We start from the raw sequence: 27,304 nt of genomic DNA, 5'->3' as shown, positions 1-27,304 counted from the left end.
AGACCACAATAGCTGGAAGGAATGAGGGGTAATGACGTCGGAAGCGGGAAAACCACTGGGATCTGGCATCATACAGTGTTGCCAGATCCCTGCCTTTAGTTTTACCGCTTTTAACGTCATCAACCCTCATTTTCACTAACTATTGTGGCCTGGTATCACTGTTTGCCCGTCGGGCATACTCGATCATATGGACAGGGCTTTACTCATTAACTTCTCGACAACAGTTCCGTCCAAAAGTGTATGTTTACGATTCAATTACTGACCTAATGATGTCATAGAGGCTTAATATTCAATTTTATGATCGGTCAATCCTACTGTTATTTTTGGCATTGTAAGCATAGTGTCGTATTGCAGGAAAAGGGGGCTCAAGAGAGGTACATAATCTAGTTGGTGCAAACACTATGGCAAACATTTTCCTTAACTGTTAACGTATCAGAAATTGTAAAATTCTAACCATACTCCCTGGCCAGAAACATCGACCCCACATAGAAGTGGGAAAAGATAATGACAAAGAAGTATGGTTAGAATTTTACAATTTCTGATATGTTAACAGTTTAGGAAAAATGTTTGCCAGTGTTTGCACCAACTAGATTATGTAATGCCTAGTAGTATGCATTTTAGAATAGAATAAGCTTTCTTAAAGATAAAAGAAAAATAACTAAAAAGTTAATTATCAGTATAGTTGTCAAATGAAGGTGTCGGGTTGTGTTGAATTATAACAAAGCTAGTTTTATTTTCCGTGTTGATTTCCTGATGTGATAAAAAAATCAGGATAGCGTAGCCCACAATAAATCAGAGCCGAGGCGATTTTTCAAATGATAGATAAGACGTGTTTATTATGCATCCAAGAGGGTAATGTACAGAGAAGAAAAGGCTTGTTTTACCATTATATATCGTTTCCCCATTATGTTTTCTCCCACCCAAAACCCCGAGTTCCCACTGGGGGTCCCCCAATATTGTATTCTATATATATATATATATATATATATATATATATATATATATATATATATATATATATATATATATATATATATATATATATATTTCTGAAACTATTCATTTGCGACGGGAACGAGTGTCATTTTCGAAGAGCGGATTTTTTTCTATAGAATAAAAGATTTTTGCTAGGTTACATTGCCCTGTAATACAGTAAAATAATACCTAAAGTTAGTTATCCTTCGGCGCAAAGAAATCGAGTAAAACTGGATTTCTCTCTCTCTCTCTCTCTCTCTCTCTCTCTCTCTCTCTCTCTCTCTCTCTCTCTCTCTCTCTCTCTCTCAATACTAAGCTGATCTTTGCTGCTTAACCTGCTTCTTCTCTTCCGTCTTGCCGTCCAACCTCTAACCATGCGTACATGATTATTGAAAAATTCACCACTGGCTACTAACCTGGTATTGTGTAGAACGCAGGAGCAGACCCATTTCAAATTCCTAAAACATCCAATATATTTTATTTAAGTCAACTTGGAACAATCTTGTAATAAAATTTCCCTAAGGTTGGGTTAGCTCCAAACGATACATTAGTTTTCAAGATACTTTTTCACTCTTTGATATTCGCTAGAATTCAACTTTTATTTTGGATAGACACAACATTTTCATTTGAAAAATAAAATTGTGTATCATTCATGTAACAGAAAGCTCCTGTATTCTTAAAACAAAACAGACTATATACCTCAGACATGACTATGGATTATGTTCATCACACACACACACACACACACACACATATATATATATATATATATATATATATATATATATATATATATATATATATATATATGTATATATATATATAATCATCAGCCGGTACCTACTCATGACTTGAAAACAATGGTTAGAATTTCGGAGTGCCCTTCTTCTATAAGAGCTGCTTACCATAGCTAAAAAGTCTCGTCTACACTTATCAAGAGGAAAGTAGCCACTGAACAATTACATAGCAATAGTTAACCACTTGAGCAAAGAATTGTTCGGTAATAGCATTGTTGTCGGATGTACGAGGACAGCGGAGAATGTGGTAAGAATAGGCCAGCCTATTTTGTGTATGTGTAGGCAAGGATAAAATGAGCCGTAACCAGAGGGAGGGATCCAATATTGTACGGTCTGGCCAGTCAAAGGAGCCGATAACTCCCAGGCGGTAGTATCTCGACGGGTGGCTGGTGCCTTGGCACACCTACGACCTGTCGTTTGGACACACACACACACACATACATATATATATAATATATATATATATATATATATATATATATATATATATATATACTGTATATATATATATATAATCTCCTACATATTTATACAGTATATATATATATATATATATATATATATATATATATATATATATATATATATGTGTGTGTGTGTATATATAATATATATATCATCTCCTCAATATATATACAAATATATATATATATATATATATATATGTGTGTGTGTGTGTGTGTGTGTGTGTGTGTGTCCAAACGACAGGTCGTAGGTGTGCCAAGGCACCAGCCACCCGTTGAGATACTACCGCCTGGGAGTTATCGGCTACTTTGACTGACCAGACCGTACAACATTGGATCCCTCCCTCTGGTTACGGCTCATTTTATCTTTGCCTACACAAAGAAGAGAGAGAGAGAGAGAGAGAGAGAGAGAGAGAGAGAGAGAGAGAGAGAGAGAGAGAGATTATATCATCTACTCTTACGTCTATTGGCGCAAAAGGGTTCGGTTAGATTTCGCCAGTCGTCTCTATCTTCAGCTTTAAATTCAATACTTCAATATCTATCTATCTATCTATCTATCTATCTATCTATATATATATATATATATATATATATATATATATATATATATATATATATGTGTGTGTGTGTGTAATAATAATAATAATAATAATAATAATAATAATAATAATAATAATAATAATAATGATAATAACTTCCCTAGTACTTACTAAGTATGCATATATACTGTATTATATATATATATATATATATATATATATATATATATGTGTGTGTGTGTGTGTATGTATGCATATATATAAACATACACACACATATATATTTATATATATATATATATATATATATATATATATATATATATATATATATATATATATATATATGCATGTGAATATATATATATATATATATATATATATATATATATATATATATATATATATATATAATGCTCTTAATGTCTACAGATGATGTACCCAATCTTAAGAAGACAACAACAACAAAAACAACAACAACATCAACAACAATAATAATAATAATGGCATATGAGATTTATGTGTGAAATTTTCTTTAACCGAAAAGGATTTTTTCCGGCTTCCGAGATTTCTTGGCGAAGATGAACCAAAACGTTTCGGTTTCTAAAGAGCTGAAAAAAATGTCAAATTTCTTCAAAATTTTTTGATTTAGAGAAACTCTATATCAATTTAAAAGACTTCATTTGTTGCACAAGAAAATGACAATAAAATCTATTAGTGAATTTAACTTTCGATGTAAATAAATCTTTTATATTTCATCTTTTTTCGGTAAAAGTTTTTCGAGAATTTCTCCTTGCAAAGGATGGAAAGAGATTGTTCAATGGCGGAGGGTTTCTCTCGGAGCCAACGAAATTGTCTCCAGAGTCTTCAGGAATTGTTCTTGTCTCCGTTGAGTCTCCAAGAGAATTCCGAATCCAAAAGGGTCTCCGAGAGTCGTTTGAAGGAAATTTTAAGTTTTCAATATTATACCTGACAAAAGAAGACGAATCTAGTCATCTATCATATAGATTTTTGAAAGCAATTCAAAATGAATAAAAGTTTTGTAGGAGCATTCAAAATAGGAACTAACAAGATGTCCCAGTTTACTACTGGCCATCTTCAAGCTAAGAGGACAATTGGCGGTGTGGTTTTCACAGAACCACAAAAGGAAGGATCCTTAATCTATAGGATGACCTCTTGGATGAGGTCTAAGGACCCCTTCAACTCTGAGGGCGGGATGGAGGAGAAGGTGGAAGGAGGGCCCCCAGAGGAAAATCAGAAAAGAGAAGAGCTGAAGGAGAAGGAGAATATCCAAAAGACATTTGAGGAACGCATCGGTTTCCTGCAGAAAGAACTGGAAGCAGCTTTTGCCGAGATCAGTCTAAGAAAGGAAGAACAATCTAAATTCTTAGAGGAGAATGAAGAGCTGAGAGCAGAGAATCAGCATCTCAGTAACATCATCGGAAGTCTTCAAATCGATAACCAAATCGATATGGAAAATTTGACGACAAAGAATGACGACCTAGACCGCACAAACGAACATCTAAAAAAGGAAATCTGCAATCAAATAGTTATCCTGGAACAATGTAAAAATGAATTAAAGGAAAAAGAAAAAGAAAATATTAAACTCAAACAAAAATTGGATAAAGTTCGCCAGAACAAAAGGAAACTGGAAATATTCACTGAAAAGAAAATGGAAGTAATAAAGCAGATTTCAGAACAGAAGCAGGAATTGGAAGAAAGCCTCAATGAGGCAAAAATAAATGATCTCCTCAGGAATGAGCGCTACAAAGGAATTTTACAAGAGTTAGAAAATTACAAAAAAGAAAATTTGAAATTGAATGACTTGGAGCAAAAAAACATCCTATTGAGTCAAGAACTGGAAACATTCAAATCTGAAAAAAATGTTGGTCTCAAGGACGAGCTGCTTGCGGCAAATGAGATCATCCCTTCACTCAAGGAGGAACTTGAAGAGGGAGATAAGACGAAAGAAGAAAACAAACCTCAAATGACGAAACTGAGACTTAACAAGACAAGTTTAAAAATGGATATTAAGGATGTTCAGAAGGATGTCCAAAAGGATGACAGAGACAATAAAAGTGAGGAGAAAGTAGTCGAGGCACAGGATCAGGATACCAACGGACGTAAGGCTGAGAAGGAGGAAGTTGGAGGCGCATCTGGTGTGGGTCAGGTGCTTGGCTGGCTACTAGCCTCAAAAGGCGCTCTCCATGGCACCAGCAACACCCAGGAAGAGCAGCTCAAAAAGGAAATTTCCACGGACGAAGAGAAGGAGGAGAAGGAGGAGGAGGACAAGGAGAAGGAGGAGAAGGAGGAGGAGGAGGAGGAGAAGGAGGAGAAGGAGGAGGAGGAGAAGGAGGAGAAGGAGAAGGAGGAGGAGGAGAAGGAGGAGGAGGAGAAGAAGGAGGAGGAGAAGAAGGAGGAGGAGAAGGAGAAGGAGGAGGAGGAGAAGGAGGAGGAGGAGAAGAAAAAGGAAGAAAAGATTAAAAAAACTACACGAAAACTCATCGTGTTTGACCTGGAACCCGAGAAGCCCAAAAGGGCCATCTCCTCATCCGACAGTAGTCACATCACCTTCCAAGGTGAAAAGGTTAGAGTGACCACCACAAGGGACTCTGGCCTCAACAGGTACGTGACTGTCGACTTGCATGTGCCCAGGAGGTTCCACAGAGCCATATATGGAGTGGAAGGAAGGACGCTGATGGAAATCACCCGCCACAGTGGAGTCAGCTTAATAGATATGCCACAAAGGCACGAATATAGTCATTCAATCACCATCAGTGGTACTATTAAGCAGGTTCAGTTAGCAGCTGATCATATCGAATGGCTTCTGAAGAGTCTCACCGGCACTTAAATATTTCGATCAGCAAATGGATAAAAATGAAAAACACAAAAAAAATAAAAAAATAAAAAATCCCAAAAAAAAATAAAAAAAATAAAAAATCCCAAAAAAGAAGAAAAAATGAAAACACCAAAAAAAATTTTAAACATGAGAATATTTTTGCCATATTAGTTTAATTTCAGTTTATTTTGTGAGGGTAAGGAGATTCAGCCGAGTTTTGCCAGGACCAAATCTTCAAATAATTGTGCTAAATCCAATCACATCCACAGGAAGGAGATCCCCCCCCCCCCCGGGATCTTTAAACTGACTGACTGACAGACAGCTACAGGGAGGATACTTGGAAGGACTGGCCAGCTTGGAGGATACAAGGCTTACTATCCAGCTTGAATTACAATTCTTGGAATAACCTGGAGGACAATGGCCTACTGAGGGAAGAAACCCCGCTGAGACTAGTATGCTTTGCACCTTGATGGACGAGTACAAGCCGTTTGTCAAGTGTACAAATGGTCGGATATCTAGATCTATTCTTTCGGATATCAACCTTCGGGTGGTTCTGGGGGAATGATCTAGAAGACCGGCTCTGCAGAGGGAACGAGCTAGGCTTCTTCTAGTAGGCAGTCTTGTCCTTAAAGGTTGGACCAAGATAATCAGCTAGTGAAGGAAGCTGCGCCTCTTCGGAGCAGGTCAGTCTGGAAAGGTGTTCTGATATCAAATGGCTGCTGATGAAGGTTGAAGAACTGGGATGAACAGAGTGAAGTTTTGGTCCTTACAATAGGCGAGTTGATGCCCTCACAATTTTATGAAAGGAATAGTATCTTCTTTTTCTTCTTTTTTTTTTAGGTTTAAGGTTTTTTTTTTTAGGTTTAAGGTTTTTTTTTTAGGTTTAAGGTTTTTTTTTAGGTTTAAGGTCTTTTTTTTTTAGGCTTAAGGACTGGCTATGCAGGTGAAGAAACTCTGAATGATGAATGAGCGTGTCTTGTTTAAGTGGGTAAAATGACGATTGGCTTCACCAACCGGCCAAAAATTGATGCTTGGCTTCACCGTACTGCCCACTAGGCTTCGCCGACCGGCCCACACAATGACGCTTGGCTTCACCGCCTGGCCTAAAATAGCACTTGGCTTCACCACCTGGCCCACTTGGCTTCACTGCCCGGCCCAACAATAGCGCTTGGCTTCACCGCCTGGCCCGCTTGGCTTCATCGCCCGGCACAACAATGGCGCTTGGCTTCACCGCCTGGCCCGCTTGGCTTCATCGCCCGGCACAACAATGGCGCTTGGCTTCATCGCCCGGCCAAAAATTGATGCTTGGCTTCACCGTACTGCCCACTAGGCTTCGCCGACCGGCCCACACAATGACGCTTGGCTTCACCGCCTGGCCTAAAATGGCACTTGGCTTCACCACCTGGCCCACTTGGCTTCACTGCCCGGCCCAACAAAAGCGCTTGGCTTCACCGCCTGGCCCGCTTGGCTTCATCGCCCGGCACAACAATGGCGCTTGGCTTCACCGCCTGGCCCGCTTGGCTTCATCGCCCGGCACAACAATGGCGCTTGGCTTCATCGCCCGGCATACAATGGCGCTTGGCTTCACCGCCGGCAAACAATGGCGCTTGGCTTCACCGCCCGGCTTACAATGGCGCTTGGCTTCACCGCCCGGCTTACAATGGTGCTTGGCTTCACCGCCTGGCCCGCTTGGCTTCACCGCCCGGCTTCACCGCCCGGCTTATAATGGCGCTTGGCTTCATCGCCCGGCCCAACAATGGCGCTTGGCTTCACCGCCCGGCTTACAATGGCGCTTGGCTTCACCGCCCGGCTTACAATGGGGCTTGGCTTCACCACCTGGCCCGCTTGGCTTCACCGCCCGGCTTACAATGGCGCTTGGCTTCACCGCCTGGCCCGCTTGGCTTCACCGCCTGGCTTACAATGGCGCTTGGCTTCACCGCCCGGCTTACAATGGCGCTTGGCTTCACCGCCTGGCCCGCTTGGCTTCACCGCCTGGCCTGCTTGGCTTCACCGCCTGGCCCGCTAGGCTTCACCGCCTGGCTTACAACGGCGCTTGGCTTCACCGCCTGGCTTACAATGGCGCTTGGCTTCACCGCCTGGCCCGCTTGGCTTTACCGCCCGGCGGCTTACAATGGCTCTTGGCTTCACCGCTTGGCCCACTTGGCTTCACCGCCCGGCTTACAATGGCGCTTGGCTTCACCGCCCGGCTTACAATGGCGCTTGGCTTCATCGCCCGGCCCAACAATGGCGCTTGGCTTCACCGCCCGGCTTACAATGGCGCTTGGCTTCACCGCCTGGCCCGCTTGGCTTTACCGCCCGGCTTACAATGGCGCTTGGCTTCACCGCCTGGCCCGCTTGGCTTCACCGCCCGGCTTACAATGGCGCTTGGCTTCACCGCCTGGCCCGCTTGGCTTCACCGCCTGGCTCGCTTGGCTTCACCGCCCGGCTTACAATGGCGCTTGGCTTCACCGCCTGGCCCGCTTGGCTTCACCGCCCGGCTTACAATGGCGCTTGGCTTCACCGCCCGGCTCACAATGGCGCTTGGCTTCACCGCCCGGCTTACAATGGCGCTTGGCTTCACCGCCCGGACCAACAATGGTGCTTGGCTTCAACGCCTGGCTTACAATGGCGCTTGGCTTCACCGCCCGGCTTACAATGGCGCTTGGTTTCACCGCCTGGCCCGCTTGGCTTCACCGCCTGGCCTGCTTGGCTTCACCGCCTGGCCCGCTTGGCTTCACTGCCTGGCTTACAACGGCGCTTGGCTTCACCGCCTGGCTTACAATGGCGCTTGGCTTCACCGCCTGGCCCGCTTGGCTTTACCGCCCGGCTTACAATGGCTCTTGGCTTCACCGCCTGGCCCACTTGGCTTCACCGCCCGGCTTACAATGGCGCTTGGCTTCACCGCCCGGCTTACAATGGCGCTTGGCTTCATCGCCCGGCTTACAATGGCGCTTGGCTTCACCGCCTGGCCCGCTTGGCTTCACCGCCCGGCTTACAATGGCGCTTGGCTTCACCGTCCGGCTTACAATGGCGCTTGGCTTCACCGCCTGGCCCGCTTGGCTTTACCGCCCGGCTTACAATGGCGCTTGGCTTCACCGCCTGGCCCGCTTGGCTTCACCGCCCGGCTTACAATGGCGCTTGGCTTCACCGCCTGGCCCGCTTGGCTTCACCGCCCGGCTTACAATGGCGCTTGGCTTCATCGCCCGGCCCAACAATGGCGCTTGGCTTCACCGCCCGGCTTACAATGGCGCTTGGCTTCACCGCCTGGCCCGCTTGGCTTTACCGCCCGGCTTACAATGGCGCTTGGCTTCACCGCCTGGCCCGCTTGGCTTCACCGCCCGGCTTACAATGGCGCTTGGCTTCACCGCCTGGCCCGCTTGGCTTCACCGCCTGGCCTGCTTGGCTTCACCGCCTGGCCCGCTTGGCTTCACCGCCTGGCTCGCTTGGCTTCACCGCCCGGCTTACAATGGCGCTTGGCTTCACCGCCTGGCCCGCTTGGCTTCACCGCCCGGCTTACAATGGCGCTTGGCTTCACCGCCCGGCTTACAATGGCGCTTGGCTTCACCGCCCGGCTTACAATGGCGCTTGGCTTCATCGCCCGGACCAACAATGGTGCTTGGCTTCACCGCCTGGCTTACAATGGCGCTTGGCTTCACCGCCTGGACTGCTTAGCTTCACCGCCCGGCTTAAAATGGCGCTTGGCTTCACCGCCCGGCTTACAATGGCGCTTGGCTTCACCTCCCGGCCCAACAATGGCGCTTGGCTTCATCGCCCGGCCCAACAATGTTGCTTGGCTTCACCGCCCGGCTTACAATGGCGCTTGGCTTCATCGCCCGGCTTACAATGGCGCTTGGCTTCATCGCCCGGCCCAACAATGGCGCTTGGCTTCACCGCCTGGCTTACAATGGCGCTTGGCTCCACCGCCTGGCTTACAATTGCGCTTGGCTTCACCGCCTGGCCTGCTTGACTTCACCGCCTGGCCTGCTTGGCTTCACCGCCTGGCCTGCTTGGCTTCACCGCCCGGCTTACAATGGTGCTTGGCTTCACCGCCCGGCTTACAATGGCGCTTGGCTTCACCGCCCGGCTTACAATGGCGCTTGGCTTCATCGCACCCTTCAACAATGGCGCTTGGCTTCACCGCCCGGCTTACAATGGCGCTTGGCTTCACCGCCTGGCCCGTTTGGCTTCACTGCCCGGCCTACAATGGCGCTTGGCTTCACCCCCGGGACCAATTGGCTTTATCGCCAGGCACAATAATGGCGCTTGGCTTCACCGCCTGGCCCGCTTGGCTTTACCGCCCGGCACAATAATGGCGCTTGGCTTCATCGCCCGGTCCAAAAATGGCGCTAGGCTTCACCGCCCGGCTTACAATGGCGCTTGGCTTCACTGCCTGGCCCGCTTGGCTTCACCGCCCGGCTTACAATGGCGCTTGGCTTCACTGCCTGGCCCGCTTGGCTTCACTGCCCGGATTACAATGCCGCTTGGCTTCACCGCCTGGCCCGCTTGGCTTTACCGCCCGGCACAATAATGACGCTTGGCTTCACCGCCAGGCCTAAATTTGATGCTTGGCTTCACCGCCTGGCAAAACAATGACCCTTGGCTTCACCTCTGAATTTCAAATATCATCAGTCACGACTGACTAGTAATAGGCTAGCTGTAGTGAGGGAAGTTGGCCGAAAGCTATTTCAGTACGAAGGGCAACCTCTGGCGCGGCGGAAAAACCCGTAAGTTCATGCCCAGAAAACTGAAGTAGGTTTCAAATTGCTTCTCTAAGTAAGCCAACTCAAATACAAGTCATGACTGATCTTAATAGGCTAGCTTTAGTGAGGGGAGTTGGCCGAAAGCTATTTCAGTAGGAAGGGCAACCTCTGGCGCGGCGGAAAAACCCGTAAGTTCAATGCCCAGAAAACTGAAGTAGGTTTCAAATTGCTTCTCTAGGTAATCCAACTCAAATACAAGTCATGACTGATCTTAATAGGCTAGCTGTAGTGAGGGAAGTTGGCCGAAAGCTATTTCAGTACGAAGGGCAACCTCTGGCGCGGCGGAAAAACCCGTAAGTTCAATGCCCAGAAAACTGAAGTAGGTTTCAAATTGCTTCTCTAAGTAATCCAACTCAAATACAAGTCATGACTGATCTTAATAGGCTAGCTGTAGTGAGGGAAGTTGGCCGAAAGCTATTTCAGTAAGAAGGGCAACCTCTGGCGCGGCGGAAAAACCCGTAAGTTCAATGCCCAGAAAACTGAAGTAGGTTTCAAATTGCTTCTCTAAGTAATCCAACTCAAATACAAGTCATGACTGATCTTAATAGGCTAGCTGTAGTGAGGGAAGTTGACCGAAAGCTATTTTAGTAAGAAGGGCAACCTCTGGCGCGGCGGAAAAACCCGTAAGTTCAATGCCCAGAAAACTGAAGTAGGTTTCAAATTGCTTCTCTAAGTAATCCAACTCAAATACAAGTCATGACTGATCTTAATAGGCTAGCTGTAGTGAGGGAAGTTGGCCGAAAGCTATTTTAGTAAGAAGGGCAACCTCTGGCGCGGCGGAAAAACCCGTAAGTTCAATGCCCAGAAAACTGAAGTAGGTTTCAAATTGCTTCTCTAAGTAATCCAACTCAAATACAAGTCATGACTGATCTTAATAGGCTAGCTGTAGTGAGGGAAGTTGGCCGAAAGCTATTTTAGTGAGAAGGGCAACCTCTGGCGCGGCGGAAAAACCCGTAAGTTCAATGCCCAGAAAACTGAAGTAGGTTTCAAATTGCTTCTCTAAGTAATCCAACTCAAATACAAGTCATGACTGATCTTAATAGGCTAGCTGTAGTGAGGGAAGTTGGCCGAAAGCTATTTTAGTAAGAAGGGCAACCTCTGGCGCGGCGGAAAAACCCGTAAGTTCAATGCCCAGAAAACTGAAGTAGGTTTCAAATTGCTTCTCTAAGTAATCCAACTCAAATACAAGTCATGACTGATCTTAATAGGCTAGCTGTAGTGAGGGAAGTTGGTCGAAAGCTATTTCAGTAGGAAGGGCAACCTCTGGCGCGGCGGAAAAACCCGTAAGTTCAATGCCCAGAAAACTGAAGTAGGTTTCAAATTGCTTCTCTAAGTAATCCAACTTAAATACAAGTCATGACTGATCTTAATAGGCTAGCTGTAGTGAGGGAAGTAGGCCGAAAGCTATTTCAGTTCGAAGGGCAACCTCTGGCGCGGCGGAAAAACCCGTAAGTTCAATGCCCAGAAAACTGAAGTAGGTTTCAAATTTCTTCCCTTATTCTTCCGACTCAAATATAAGTCATGAATTATTATAATACATTTATGAAGTACTGATGAATTATGAATTGAGATGAAAAGGAAATAAAAAAGAAAAGGAAGAAAGGGTCGTGGGAACCAAGCCTGCCATAATGGATGTGGGCAAAACCCACCTGATGAGCTCTTTGGTAAGAGCGAAACCCTTATGTATGTCACTTTGGTAGTGGTATGTATGAATTGATTAGTTTTTATATATTTATTTATATATATATATATATATATATATATATATATATAAATATATATATATATATATATATATATATATATATATATATATATATATATGTATGTATGTATGTATGACATATTCACACACATGGCTTTCTGGTAGAAGGGAGTGTATAATTAGAATCCCATTGATGGTTAAGTGTTGGCCTTCAAATGGCGATGCTTACAGCTCCATCTATTATGAGATGGCCGTAGCTCCTCTCCTTCTGAACAATGTGTGTTCCATCAAATCATTCCGTATGAGAGGGTTGCTGGTCGTGGACATCAATATAATGTTGGTTTACCCAGAGGAAATATGTGAATCACGACACCCTGAAGATGTACGCAAGCCAGCCGAAATCGGGGGTCAATGAACGAACATTATATTGATATCCATGACGAGAAACCCTCTCATACAGAATGATTTGATGGAACACACATTGTTCAGAAGGAGAGGAACGAAGGCCAGCTCATGATAGCTCAAGCTGTAAGCATCGCCATTTAAAGGCCAACACTTAACATTCAATGGGATTCTAGTCATACACTCCCTTCAAGATGAAAGCAATATGGATAATCTCTGTGGTGGTGTATGTGCCTGCTTATGTGTCTAAGTGTGTAAGCACATGTGTAAGTGTGTATAGTAAATAATCAACATTTATCCTCTTCTTAATCTAGGGATTTTTGAAATTTGTAATAGTTTAAATTTCCAATTTTTAGTTTTATATAGAATATATTTTTAAAATATTCAATTATAATTTTTGTAGAACTTCATACATAAAATGAGTCTAAAGTGTATATTAATCTACAGATTGGTGATGGTGGGAGATTTTCATCTGATCGCTCACCGCAAGCGAACCTATAGTGCATAGAATGGTTTATGTGATAGTCCGTATTTCATAATTTCAGATTGGAAGTTGAGAAACTTGTACAGTTTCTGAAAACATTTGACAGATGTTGGAGTAAAATTCAGAAGTTTTCAGAATTCAAGTCCTTAGTTCCGAGAAAGGGTTGTGATGGCCGATGTGGTAACGTCCCTGACTGCTGAACGCCAGACTGCGGTTCGAGTACCGCTCAAGCTCGTTAGTTTCTTTGGTCCCTGTAACCTAACCATTCTTGAGAGCTAAGGATGGGGGGTTTGGGGAGGCTAACCTACAGGTCTATCTGCTGAGTCATCAGCAGCCATTGCCTGACCCTCCTTGGTCCTAGCTTTGGGTGGGGAGGGGGCTTGGGCGCTGATTATATGCATATATATAGTCACTCTCTAGGGCATTGTCCTGCTTGATAGGGCAATGTCACTGTCTCTTTCCTCTGTCATCGTGAGTGACCTTTAAATGTCTTTTCTGTTTGTATCTAGAGACATTTTACAGATGTTGGAATGAGATTCAGTTTTCTAAATGAATTCCTTGATTTCTTTTACCTTAATGTAGACTTTATATATATATATATATATATATATATATATATATATATATATATATATATATTATATATATATATATATATATATATACATACAAATATATATATATATATATATATATATATATATATATATATATACATACAAATATATATATATATATATATATATATATATATATATATATATACATACAAATATATATATATATATATATATATATATATATATATATATACATATATATATATATACACACATACCAAAAAAATGGGTAATCCAGTTTCTATGAAAACAATATATTGGTTTTAATTTCCCTTATCAACAAAATTGGAAACCCTACTGTATGCTGAATAAAAGTAAAAGAAAAAAAATCTAAGGAAATAACATCCCCTGATAAAGTATATGGAAAAGGGCGCCCTTCAGCAACTGCTAAATTCGCTGCCTTTTTTTCAATTTATCCTTATATTTTCCATCTCATGAGAAAATTCCCTGTGGTTTATTTCCAGTCTAAACACACTCAAAAATCGTTCATAATTTTTCTCAAATTTTATTGCATAAAACAAACTTAAAATAAGTTTGATGGAGCATATTCATCATCTCTTTCCAAAACAATTTTTTTTTTTTGCACACATTCGCCATCTCCTTCAAACATGCAAATTAAGCAGTAATTTGCAAGAGGATATTGCAATATTTCGAAATAGACGAGAACAAAAGAAAAAAGGAACTTGAACAAAAAGGGAAAATAAAAAATACTCACCAAACTAATTGGTCTCCCCGGCCCCAAATCCCATAATCTAACTCAACTAACTGGATGAAAAACAAGAGAGAAAAGTCAGTTCCAGACGTTGCCCCATCAAGCAGGTCAATGCCCTAGAGACTGACCATATATACATAATATAAGCGCCCAATCCCCCTCCCCCCCCCCACAACGCTGGGCCCAAATATAATTATTATTATTATCATCATTATTATTATTATCATTATTATTATTATTATTGTTGTTGTTGTTGTTGTTGTTGTTGTTGTTGTTATTATTATTATTATTATTGGCTGCTAATGACATAGCAGACAGACCTATAGGCTCCCCCCCCCCCCAACTTTAGCTCATAAGGATGGTGAGATTGTAGCGACCAAAGAAACAAACGAGTTTGAGCGAGACTCGAACCCCATTCTGGAGATCACCAGTCAGGGTAATTACCACTCAGACCAGTATTTCTTGTTGTGTCAGCAGAATTAGCAGTGACAGCAGTAGCCCTGGTTTCAATACCTCTCCTTATAAGACTTCTGTGATTGTTCTGTCGTGTTCAGTGACTGGGACTCTTCCATTGTGGCGTTAACCAAGGTCTACAGAGTCATTGGTGTCAAGGACTCTTCCATTGTAGCATTAACCAAGGTCTACAGAGTCCTTGGTGTCAAGGACTCTTCCATTGTGGCATTAACCAAGGTCTACAGAGTCCTTGGTGTCAACTTGACCTTAGAATGGTCACGAAATGTGCTACTGTTCGCTAAGTCTTCTTGTGTTTATTCAGACTCTCATTTGACTGTAGTTGCATTTCGTCCTCATCTTAATCACTGGTTTTTAGTTATCTATTTTCGTGTTTCATGTTAATCTATTTACCTTTTTCATCTACTTTCATTCTATAATAGAATCTAAACTTTTATTTTGAAATATCGGTTTTTATTTTTTTTAATATTACCATACAATAAATATTTGAAATGTTGAATACGTTCGAATCGAAACAGAGACCCAATTTGAAAATGGACAAAAGCTGAAGATACTCCCGGAGGCAATTAAAGGTTTAAAGGTCGCTCATGAATGGTTAGAGTTCTCTTGCTTGAGGGTACACTCGGACACACTATTCTATCTTATTTCTTCCACTTGTTTTGTTAATGTTTCTTTTTTTTTATAGTTTATAGATATTTATTTTAATGTTACTATTCTTAAAATATTTTATTTTTCCTTGTTCCCTTTCATCACTGGGCTATTTTTCCTCTTGGGGCCCCTGGTCTTATGGCATCCTGCTTTTTATAATAATAATAATAATAATAATAATAATAATAATAATAATAATAATAATAATAATAATAATAATAATAAAGTGTTTTAAGGATCAAACCTTCATGTTTATGTGGAATGTTATTTTACTGCTTTGTTACCTGATATTATATCAAGCCTATATTTCCTAAAACAAAAACTTGGGTTTTCAACCATTGTAAAATTTACTCTGTTCTAAATGTTCGATTAGTATGTTGCATTTCATATTTAAATATATATATATATATATATATATATATATATATATATATATATATATATATATAATCATCCTAATTATTTGTGGAATTCGGTGAGAAAATTCCAGATGAAATTTGACTAATTACAAGTGGAATTCGTCTAATGAATTTCATATGAAATTTGAACAGTATGAAATTGTTAGAGACGCTCGGTGATCATCTTTCAGAGATTATGGATGTCAAAATAGGTGTCCCTCAGGGATCAGTCTTAGGACCGTTATTTTTCCTCATCTATATTAATGATTTGCCTCGTTCAGTTGGCAGATTAAACTCCATACTTTTTGCCGATGACACCACGCTCCATCTTTGTCATAAAAATATTTATTCTCTTTGTAATTCTTTAACTGCTAACTTAAATAATGTTAAAAATTGGTTACTATCGAATAAATTGACCCTAAATGAGAGAAAAACATATTTCATAATATTTTCTTTGCGCAAAGTTCCCGGTAACATAAGAGTTGCAATAGGAAATCACACTCTTGACCAGAAATCCAGTGGAAAATTTTTAGGAGTAATGTTTGACAATAAATTAACCTTCAGTAAGCATGTGGATATGATAGTCAATAAAATTTCCAAAGTTACAGGTATCATATATAGGCTGAAGGATTATTTCCCGCTATATATATTAAAACAACTCTACCACTCTTTAATATCTCCTCATCTAAATTACTGCATTACAGCGTGGGGGAGTTGCAGTAGAAACGTCCTGCAACCGCTAATCATTATGCAAAAAAAAAAACTGGTGAGAATAATAACTTCGAGTGATTATTTAGCTCATACATCACCACTATTCCGGTCTCTCTCGATTCTGAAGTTGGAGGATACCTACAAACTCTCCTTAATGAATTTGATGTTTCAAACACTTTCGCTGCATAAATATCCATCCATTAGACAAAAAATAATTCAGGTACAATCAGCACACCAATATGGAACAAGAGACTCTAACTTAACTCTTCCCTTCGTACGTGTAAAGAAATGTGAACAGTTTTATCTCTATCAGGGAGTTAAACAATGGAATACTCTGCCTGCTTATCTTAAGGCATTGCTTAGCATTCGATCTTTTAAAAAATCATATACTAATATGTTATTATCTGTGTACTAAGTTTTATTAGTTGATATTTCTTCATGACCTAACCATTAATGCAATAATGTTCTTAATTCTTATATTGTTTATTGCTTGTATACATTTGTAATTCTAGCATTTCTACCATATCAATGTTTAAATTCAAAATTTGCACTATTTATTATTCCGCTCTTCTTTATTATACTTTATTATACGAATATACAATTCCATTTATTTTTAGGCTGAAAATCTCATTTATATGTGTCTATGTGTATATATGTATGTATATGTACATGTGTATATGTATATGTACATGTGTATATGTATTTGTATATGTATGCATATGTATATACTTGTGTATATGTATGTGTACATTTAGTTTATCTATATCAATATTTACTTTTTATAATTTTTTTTTTTAATTGAAGATATTATTTTATTTGTATTATTGCCCGAAGAGCTCTGCTCCACATGGGCTTGGACCGAATCTTTTTTTGTAAATATTTTGTATGTAAATATGTTTTTGTCCAATAAACATTATTATTATTATTATTATTATTAAATCTAACCGAGGCCTTTAGCGTCAACAGGCGTAGGAGATGATGATGATGATAAAATGGTTTTTACGCTACATCAGCAATTGGCCAAAGTAATGGACCTCTATAGAACTTGGAAATACTTATTTTGATACGTGGCCACAACTAATGAAAATCAATTCTAATGGCTCGCCATTTCAGCTACGCTAAAAGTAATACCCTTTGTAAATAGCGTGGTTTGTATTTCGGTTACGGAACAAAGTGCAATTTAAGGTTTCTGTAGGAGAGACAGGCATTAGTGAATAGAGAGCGCTCCCTACTGGAGGTGAAGCACGTGCTTCAAGCAGAACTTTATGTGAAAAGTGTGCGTGCATATGCTCAAAAGAGCATGCACGTTCATTATAGGTGAGGTGACGCTCCCATAGGACCTGCCAATCGCGAACAGGTGACGTGATGCGGGATTGCTAACATGTAAGCTGGTGTGTAATTGTAAGCAGGTGAGAGGGCATGTGATCACAAGCAGGTGAGGTGGTGTGTAATCACGAACGGGAGCGTGCTATTGTGACTAGGTAACAAGCAATCGCAAAAAGTAGAGATGGCGCTTCTACTTCACCTGCCAGTTAGTACCTTCACTTCGTTATAAATCTTAAAAGCAGAGTTCCAGCAAAGCTGAAAATGTACTCGCATTAAAGGAAGAGGGTTTGTATCCGTGAAAGAACAAATACTGTATTTCTATCATATTTTGAAAATAATTAAATTTTTCTATGAGTTTTACTGAATGGAACAGTAAAACATGAGACAAATATCTCTAAGGCAGCTTATTATAGTTCTTATAAAGATACCTTTTACTTACATTTTCATGGAGTTCATTTTAAAACTAAAATTAATTTAAACTTGCCCAATACTGTACTCATGTGCTTTATGCTTTCCAGCGCAAACTTTCAACCAGAACAAAAGTAATCCCTGGATTTTGGATAATTCCTAAGAGTTAGCCTTGTACAGTATGTTTACACGAGACACTTGCTTCCTAGTCCACAATATGTGGGAAGAGATAGTGATTGCTATATGAATTCTTGGGTTTTACTTTAATGAATTATCACAATACTGTATGTCAACAATGTAATTAACCAGGGGCAAGGGAGTGATTCTAACACTTGTACCAGTTCAAGGTACGAATTTTACGAGACCTGAATATATACCTGCTAGACTGATATGTTTAGTAAGTGTAAAAAACCTGGCCACAAAACAATTGACTGTTATTTCAAAGGAAATGCTCCTAGAATGACAAAACCTCAGGGATGAGCTGCTACTGCTGTTGCCTCCTACGTAATGAAAACAGAAAGAAATGGCTGCTTGCACTGTTGAAGTAAATCCAGCAGATATGATGGATGACAAAGAATGGATTGTAAAAAATGTTAAGGGATTCAAAGTAGCATGTGGTAGTTCCTTTTCTGCAGACAAAATTAATCTAAAAATTGGTGGGTGTGGTAAAAGGAAACTACACTGGCTTGGTCAAGTGATCTGTATGCTTGAAGAACGGCTCCAATATGGAGTTTTTATGATAAAACAAAGTTTTATGAATACTTACCTGGCAGTTATATATATATATATATATAGCAAAGTCTCTGACTTCCGGCAGAATTTATTCGAAAATCGCGGCAACAGCCTTGTGGTGGTTGTGTGGTTAGATGGTTAACAACCCTTACAGGGTGGTACCTGGAATCATTCCCGTTTTCTATTCTTCAGATTATCTTCGCCCGACCTGTCTCCTGAGGGGAGGTGGGTGGGCTTTAAAATATATATATAACTGCCAGGTAAGTATTCATAAAACATTGTTTTATCATAAAAACTCCATTTTTATGAATACTGTAGTACTTACCTTGCAGTTATATATAAAGCTGATTCACACATTTGGAGGAGGGAAACAGACTGTAAACATCGTTGGGGAAACAACAAAAGAGTTGTAGGAGAAAAAATACCTTGATTCCTTACCTGCTAAGGTAGCTGACTTCAAAGGTTACTGCCTCTAGAGTCGGTTTCCCTTAGGAGTGTTCAGCCAGGAGTAGACCTGCTATGCTGCAAACAACTCAATCGAGTCTGTCAAAGGGGTAAGACCAACAACTTGACTACACTTCAGAAACTACCTTCGCCCCATATAACAAAAACCTGCAACTTTACTAAAACTAACCACCTAACCTTGCAGAAATAGATATAAGCTATCTATCTGGACTGAGGGAACCGTACCACAAGACGAGGTCCTCAGACAACCATAAAAAACACAAACCTTCATACATGCATACAAACTAAGGTTGAGTGGGGGTAGTAACTCCTTTGCCTAATATCGAAGCCGCAGCTACGTATGGGCCCAAGGTATAACACTTGTCATAGTCTACTCTCACCTCTGAGGTAATGAGAAGCGAAGACACAGTTGCTCCTCCAGAACGTTGCGTCCATGATTTGTCTAACTGACATATTTTTCTGATATGCCAGTGAGGTAGCAATGGCTCTCACTTAGTGAGCCCGTACTTTCAACAGGGCGAAGTGTTCTTCCTCACATAAGAGGTGGGCTTCCCTAATAGTTTCCCTCAGGAAAAAGGACGAAGCGTTCTTTGACGGGTTTTTGAGGATCCTTCACAGAACACCATAACGAGTTGGATGCACCCCTCACGTTCTTAGTGTGGGCCAAATAGGCCTTGAGAGCCCTAACTGGGCAGAGGAGTCTTTACGTTCCTGACCCACTAGGTTCGTGAGGTTAGGGACCTCAAAGGTCCTAGGCCAGGGTTTCGAAGGGTTCTCGTTCTTGGCGAGAAGTCGAACCTTAAGGCACAAACCGCTCCATTTTGATTGAAGTCTACACGCTTCTCAATTGTCTGGACCTCGCTGACCCTTTTGGCAGTTGCTAGAGTCATAAGGAAGAGGGTCTTCTTTGTTACATCTCGAAGAGAGGCTTGCGAGATAGGTTCAAATTTCTTGGAGCACAGAAACTTAAACACCACATCCAGGTTCCAAGATGGGGGTCTTAATTGCACCTGTTTCGTCGTCTCAAAGGACCTAATGAGGTCCTGCAAATCCTTATCTTGAGACAACTCTAGGCCTCTATGCCTAAAGACGGTTGAGAGCATACTCCTGTAGCCTTTGATGGTAGATACAGCCAGCTTAGCATCCTGCCTGAGGTACAAAAAAAAGGCTGCAATCTGGCTCAGAGAGGTAGTGGTCGAGGAAACCTTGTGCCGCCTGCACCAAGCTCTAAAGGTCTCCCACTTAGACTGGTAGACGCTTTGCGACGAAATCCTTCTTGCTCTGGCAATAGCTTTCGCCGCTTGTGCCGAAAAGCCTCGAGATCTAACGAGCTTCTCGACAGTCTGAAGGCAGTCAGATTGAGAGCGAGGGGGTTTTGATGATATCTCTCGAAGTGGGGCTGTCTGAGAAGATCTGGACTTGCCGGGAGTCTTCTTGGGAAGACCATCAGCATGTCCACCACTTCGGTGAACCATTCCCTTGCAGGCCAGAATGGAGCCACTAGGATCATTCGTCCCGAATCGAGGAGAGCGAATTTCCTGACGACCAGATTGATGATTTTCAACGGGGGAAACCCATACATGTCCATCCCCGTCCAATCCATCAAGAAGGCGTCCACTGCTACCGCTTCCTCGTCCGGGACTAGGGAGTAATAGTTGGGGATCCTCTTGTTCAAGTTGGAGGCGAAAAGGTCTATTACAGGTCTGCCCCACAACTTCCAAAGGCTCTGACAGACATGCGGGTTGAGAGTCCACTCTGTGGGAAGAACTTGTCCCTTCCTGCTGAGCATGTCTGCCCTGATGTTTCTTTGCCCTTGAACAAACCTCGTCAACAGCTGAGTCCTGTTCTCACTCGCCCAAAGGAGAAGCTCTCTCGCTGTTCTGAACAGAGACAGGGAGTGAGTTCCCCCTTGTTTCCTGATGTACGCGAGAGCTGTGGTGTTGTCTGAATTGATCTCCGCAGTCTTCCCTGACACCAAGGTTTTGAAGGCCTTTAGCCCTAACAAAATGGCCATCAACTCCTTCCTGTTGATATGCCAACTGACCTGACTTCCTTCCCAAATGCTTGAGACCTTGTTCCCTAGTGTTGCTCCCCAGCCTGACTCCGACGCGTCTGAGAATAACCCTAGGTCGGGGCTCTTCTTGTACAAGGAGATCCCTTCTCCTAACAGAGCTGGGTCCAGCCACCACATCAAAAGATCCTTGATCTCTGTCGGAATGGGAAAAGAAAGGAGTCCTCCTGGGTCTTTCTGTTCCATACCTTTGCGAGGAAGTGTTGCAGAGGCCTTAGGTGCAGTCTTCCCAACGAGGCAAACTGCTCTAGGGAGGATAGAGTTCCCAGCAGATTCATCCACTCCTTCGCTGAGCATTCCTGTTTCTTTAAAAATTCTTTGACTTTCTCTAAGCACCTGGTCTGCCTTTCATGGGAGGGAGAAGCCCGAAAAAGAACTGAATTCAGAACTATCCCCAAATAGAGAATAGTCTGATTCGGTTTGGTCTGAGACTTCTCCCTGTTGATGATGAGTCCCAGGTCCTGAGTCATCGTATACGTCTTCTGTAGGTCCTCCAGACATTTTTCTTTCGACTGTGATCGGATCAGCCAGTCGTCCAGATAGAAGGATACCCTTATCCCCTCCTGATGTAACCAGCCTGCCACGTTCGCCATTAGCCTGGTGAAAACTTGAGGAGCCGTGCTGAGACCGAAGCAAAGTGCCCTGAATTGAAAGCACTTGCCCTGAATCACAAATCTCAGATATTTCCTTGAAGTCAGATGAATGGGGACGTGAAAATAAGCGTCCTGCAGGTCGAGATATCCAGTCGCCTGGACGAACTGCTGCCAGCACGGACTGAGTCGTCTCCATGGAGAACTTGGTTTTCTCCATGAAGGCGTTCAGAGAGCTGACATCTAGGACTGGTTTTCATCCACCCGAGTTCTTGGGAACCAGAAATAGGCGATTGTAAAAGCCTGGGGAGGTAAGGTCCCGGACTGGCTCTATTGCTCCTTTGACCAACATCTGGTCGACTAGCTCCAGAAGAGCCTCTTGTTTCCCTGCGTCGGCGTACTGAGCCACTAAGGCTAGGGGAGTGTCTGAGAGAGGAGGCTTCTTTAAAAAGGGATCTTGTAACCTTCTTTGATGATCGAGAGGGACCAGGTGTCCACCCCTCTCCTCTTTCAAGACTGCCAAAAATGAGACAGTCTTGCCCCTACTGTTGTCTGGAGGACTTCCATCTCATTTTTTGGATCGGGGCCTAAACGCACCTCTGCTGGTCCTTGGCCCTGACTCTTATCTTTCTGGCAGACCGAGATAAAAGGTCCTGAGTAGCCTTCTGTGCCAGAGAAAGGGAGATATCTCTGACCAGAGCTTCGGGAAAGAGATGGTGTGACAGAGGGGCGTAAAGCAGCTCCGACTTCTGGGCAACAGTCACCGATCTAGAGGTGAAGGAGCACAATAGGGCCCTCTTCTTTAAGACCCCTGCTGAGAAAAGGGAAGCCAATTCATTCGCCCCATCCCTTAGAGCTTTGTCCATGCAGGACATGATACTCGTCAGGTCCTTCGTGCCCTCCAGGAGTTCAGTCTTCCTAGCCAGAGTCCCGAGAGACCAGTCCAGGAAGCTAAAAACCTCGAAAACCCTGAAAATTCCCTTGACGAGGTGATCAAGTTCCGACATGGACCGCATCACCTTAGCAGAGTTCAGTGCATGTCTTCTTGCCGAGTCCACAAGAGCAGAGAAGTCACCTTGGGAGGAGGCAGGCACTCCTAGACCCAAAGGTTCCCCTGTCTCATACCACATACCGGCCTTGGAAGCGAGCCGAGATGGTGGGAAGAAAAGGTGGTCTTGACTGCTTGCCTCCGTTCCTTCATTCAATCACCCACCTTAGCGAGTGCTTTCCTGGCCAAAATTGAAAGTTTCATTTTTATGAAGGCCGAATGCTTCGTAGCCTTCTTCCTGATGAATTGAGACTGAGGAGAACGAGGCGCCGAAGGTTGAAATTCCACCCCATAAAGTTCTAAAAGAGAGGGAGATAGAACCTTATAATCACTAGCAGAGTCGGTAGGTTTTTCTTCCTCTTCCAATATGTCATCGAGGTCCTGATCAAGGTCTACATCTTGAAGAAGGGGGCTGCAAGCAGCCTGGCACCGAGAGTTGTTTGCGTCCTGGCGCTGAGCGTAGGTGTCGTCCTGGCGCCGAGCGTAGGTGTCGTCCTGGCGCCGAGCACTGCTATCGTCCTGTCGGCGAGAAGAGGTATCGTCCTGATGACGAGAAGCGGTATCGTCCTGATAATGCAGGCTGCATTTGTCTTGCTTCCTAAAACGCGAGGCGGAATCATCCTGGAGCTTCGAGCGAGAAGCGGAATCATCCTGGCGCCGAGAACGAGAGGCAGTATCGTCCTGGCGCCGAGAGCGAGAGGAAGAAACGTCCTGGCGTCGCACCGATGAAGAGGGTGTGCATTGTCGTACGGCCGACGAAGTGCGCAGAGGTTTCTTTGGAGAGATACTTTGTTCCCTCTTAGAAGACGATCTCTTAACAGGCAGAGAGACATCCTTACATCTGATGGACTGTGAAGGAGGGCAACTGAAAGCTTGTACTAGCGATGAAAGCTGTTCCTGCATAACAGCCATGAAAGCTTTAGCAACTTCTGCTGGTTCTCGCGGTTCCGAAGGAGGCAGCTGTTTGGGAGCGCTGGCAGTAGAAGCAGGAAGTTTATCAGGTTTAACTGGGCTAAGGACTCTCTGTTTCGTCCTCTTAACAGGAACAACAACGAAGTCGTCCTCCGAAGGATCAGGTTCTCGGCTACTCGAACCGGGAGAGGGAGAGCGAGACTGCACATCCCGGTCCCACCTTCTCTTCGTCGGTCTTGATTCGTATCGCCACTTGCGTCTGGGAGAAGGATCAGGTGAAGACACTAACGTATCCGACACGCCTTTTCTATGGCGGTCAAGAGCAGCCTGGGAGGTCGCAACAGGACTGTCTGAGGCGATGACTGACCGAGGATAAGCACCTCTCACCCCCTTTTGGCTTTCGACGTACCTTCTCCCTTGGTCCTGGGAGCTTGGTAGAGGTCTAGACCTAGGGGTATGACAGATTCGATCAGCCGCCACCTCCATTGCACTTTCACAAGCACTAATATCACTTTCACCCTTACCTTTAAAGGCCGCAATTTGTGCTTTAATGGCCTCCAACTCAGCAGCCATCCTGGCATACCGAGGGTCATCCGTAAGCGCAGATTCTGTAGAAGGGGTAGGAGTTACTACATTCCGGGAAGGAACAACTTCCAAAGAGGTAACAATTAAAGGGTCAATAGATAAATCTAAGCTAGCTTCACTAGCAGACTTTGACTTTAATTTAGCTCTCCTAACTGTATCGAGTTCAAGTTTGCGCACATAGCGCTTCATAGCTAACCAATCATTTTCATTTAAACCCTCGCATTCCTTGCACCTATTATTTAGGACACATGCAAACCCCCTGCAACCCATACAAACTGTGTGAGGGTCAACCGACACTTTTGGTAACCTCACCTTGCATACATCACTCGCACACACACGAATATGAAGTTTTTCACTCATGATAAACAAAGCAAAAAATAGAAAAAATAATAACAAAACACGATTGCCAAATCCCAACACAGTGTACTTCACCAAACGAAGTCCAAAAAAGCGATGTAGGGAAAGCAATTCGAAAAACTCTTAATGGCGGACCAACGATGTTGTCGATCTGACCAGCAGAGATAATCTGAAGAACAGAAAATGGGAATGATTCCAGGTACCACCCTGTAAGGGTTGTTAACCACCTAACCACACAACCACCACAAGGCGGTTGCCGTGATTTTCGAATAAATTCTGCCAGAAGTCAGAGACTTAGCTATATATATATATATATAACTGCCAGGTAAGTACTATTCATAAAAAAAATAAAGTTTTATACTATCGACTAAAAAGTTGCCACCAAAGAGATATGCAAAAAACCTGCCAAGTCAACCTTAAAGAAATGCAAAATTCCACTAGTTGACCTGGAAACCCTTGGGGCTTGGAGAACGAAAAGAAGAGGATCACTGCCTGGACCAGAGTCGCACTGCACATTTTACCTTAAAAATGCAGCAGTCAATGCCAGAAAAGAGGTTCTTGCAGCCCTGAATCTGCCTTTGATGTATTTTTCAACATGTGGCAAAGTATGCAAGTCAAAGATTGACTTGGTGAGCCATTTCAATTTACACAAACAGCAAGAGTATTCACACTATATTCAACATATATAGAGGAACTTCAAATGTTGTCATCGGTAACGATGGACTGACATTAGTTACGGTGATTAATTAGTTATTTGAGCAGATATATCCTGAAATGTAATGACCTGAGAAGATATAAGAGGAGAGGTCTTAGGTCTGAATCACTCTTCAAGACCACATCAGGGTGATGGTGGTCATTCTGCTATTGGTTAAAGTTCTGAACTTTGAGGCGGCTTTCTTTATCCCAGTGAACAGGGGAAAGGCGTAAATATCAAGGTTGGACTACAGTAGTCTCGAATCGTGGTATCCCCTTCCCATGTTGAAGGGTTTGAGACTGGAGAGTAAAAAACTTCCTGTTTCTGACTGGTAGAAATCACAAACATGTCCAGTTTGGGTCTTCCCCACACCCTCCATATCTCTTGACAGACTTGTGGGTATAGGAATCATTCAGGTGGCAACATGTGGTCTCTTCTGTTAAATTGGTTTGCTAAAATATTTCATCTTGTATTGACCTTAGTCCCCCCTTGTTTGCGGACATAAGACAGGGCTGTCTTATTATTTGTGTGGAAGGCTGTGGTCTTTCCCATGACTAAATATTCTGCTAGAGCTGGGGTCTTCAATACTGAAAGTAGCTCAAAACGATTGATATGAAGCCTTGCTACCTTAGGGTTCCATAAATCTGAAAGGTGAAATCTGTCCAAGATTGCATCCGTGCCCAAGACTCAAAAGTCAAGCAAAGGGTGAGGTCTGGAATATGAATTTCTACGTTGATATTGGAGAGAAGACTATCTCTGTTGTCCCAACCATAACAGAACTAGATTTGAAAAAGAGGGGATGATCTTATTTAGGAACAAAGTTCTATCCAAATAATCCTTCCGGTGGAACTAGAGAAGTATCTTCCTTGAACTTGCGTATAGACGAAAAGAAGGAATATGAAGTTTTTATGATAAAACAAAGTTTATGAATACTTACCTGGCAGTTATATATATATATATATATATACATATATATATATATATATATATATATATATATATATATATATATATATATATATATATATATATATATTTAAAGCTATATATATACTGTATAACTGCCAGGTAAGTTCTACTAATAAAACTGGAATTATCTAGTAAAGAACCCAGAAGAGGAGCTGTAATTGGGTTGAGTTTCTGATTTTTTTAAACTACTTTGTGGAGATAGGTGGAGAGATCTTCTATTTTGGACTACATTAGAAAAGGCATGAAAAGATTCCAAAAGGGAAAAAATAGCCCAGTGAGGAAATGAAATAAGGAAATAAACTAAATGGAAAGTAATGAATAAAAAACATAGAATATCACGAGATCAGTAGCCTTTTGAGGTGGGGAAACGTCATGAAAGGTGCTACTAATATTGCAGATAATGCCTTAAGAAGAACCTGCAAAAGAGAAGACTTCAACAATTCTACTTGAGGCCATGCCAAGCTTAACATGAAGTCTTGCCAAAGTAAATGGCTCTCCTCACCAGGTCTACAAGATTGAAAAAAGTTGATTCACTGGAAGAGGATAAAGTCTAGGAAGGAAGGACCTCTGTTGAGTAGGAAAGTGTCCTATGGACTTTCGTGGCAAAAGGTAGGCAAAGGGA

At 42.5% G+C, this 27,304-nt stretch overlaps 3 protein-coding genes across 4 annotated transcripts in view; 1 reads left to right on the top strand and 2 right to left on the bottom strand.

Annotated features, from left to right (window-relative positions):
• The window catches only part of LOC137629636 (RNA polymerase I-specific transcription initiation factor RRN3-like), a 118,470-nt gene that overhangs the window by 60,836 nt on the left and 30,330 nt on the right, over positions 1-27,304 (bottom strand). Inside the window, exon 1 of one of the 2 annotated variants that reach the window (XM_068361155.1) lies at positions 1,392-1,416. The exons of the other annotated variant lie outside the window; for it this stretch is intronic. The gene's annotated coding sequence lies outside the window, so the exon portion shown is untranslated. Of the gene's footprint in view, positions 1-1,391; positions 1,417-27,304 lie in introns of those variants that run through there. 2 annotated transcript variants of the gene reach the window in all.
• Positions 3,848-6,583, top strand: LOC137629299 (uncharacterized protein PF3D7_1120000-like). Its single transcript, XM_068360557.1, has 2 exons — positions 3,848-4,940; positions 6,537-6,583. The coding sequence occupies exons 1-2, from the start codon at positions 3,848-3,850 to the stop codon at positions 6,581-6,583; spliced, it is 1,140 nt and encodes a 379-aa protein (XP_068216658.1).
• On the bottom strand, positions 23,319-24,851 carry LOC137629297 (micronuclear linker histone polyprotein-like). The gene is made up of 2 exons (XM_068360556.1): positions 24,661-24,851; positions 23,319-24,336 (listed from the first exon to the last, which is right to left on the bottom strand). Exons 1-2 carry the CDS (start codon positions 24,849-24,851, stop codon positions 23,319-23,321), a joined length of 1,209 nt encoding a protein of 402 aa, XP_068216657.1.

Source organism: Palaemon carinicauda, chromosome 37, assembly GCF_036898095.1.
Source record: "Palaemon carinicauda isolate YSFRI2023 chromosome 37, ASM3689809v2, whole genome shotgun sequence".
NCBI lineage: Eukaryota > Metazoa > Arthropoda > Malacostraca > Decapoda > Palaemonidae > Palaemon > Palaemon carinicauda.
The sequence above is the reverse complement of the archived record's forward strand: the minus strand, read 5'-3'. Positions and strand labels throughout refer to the sequence as shown.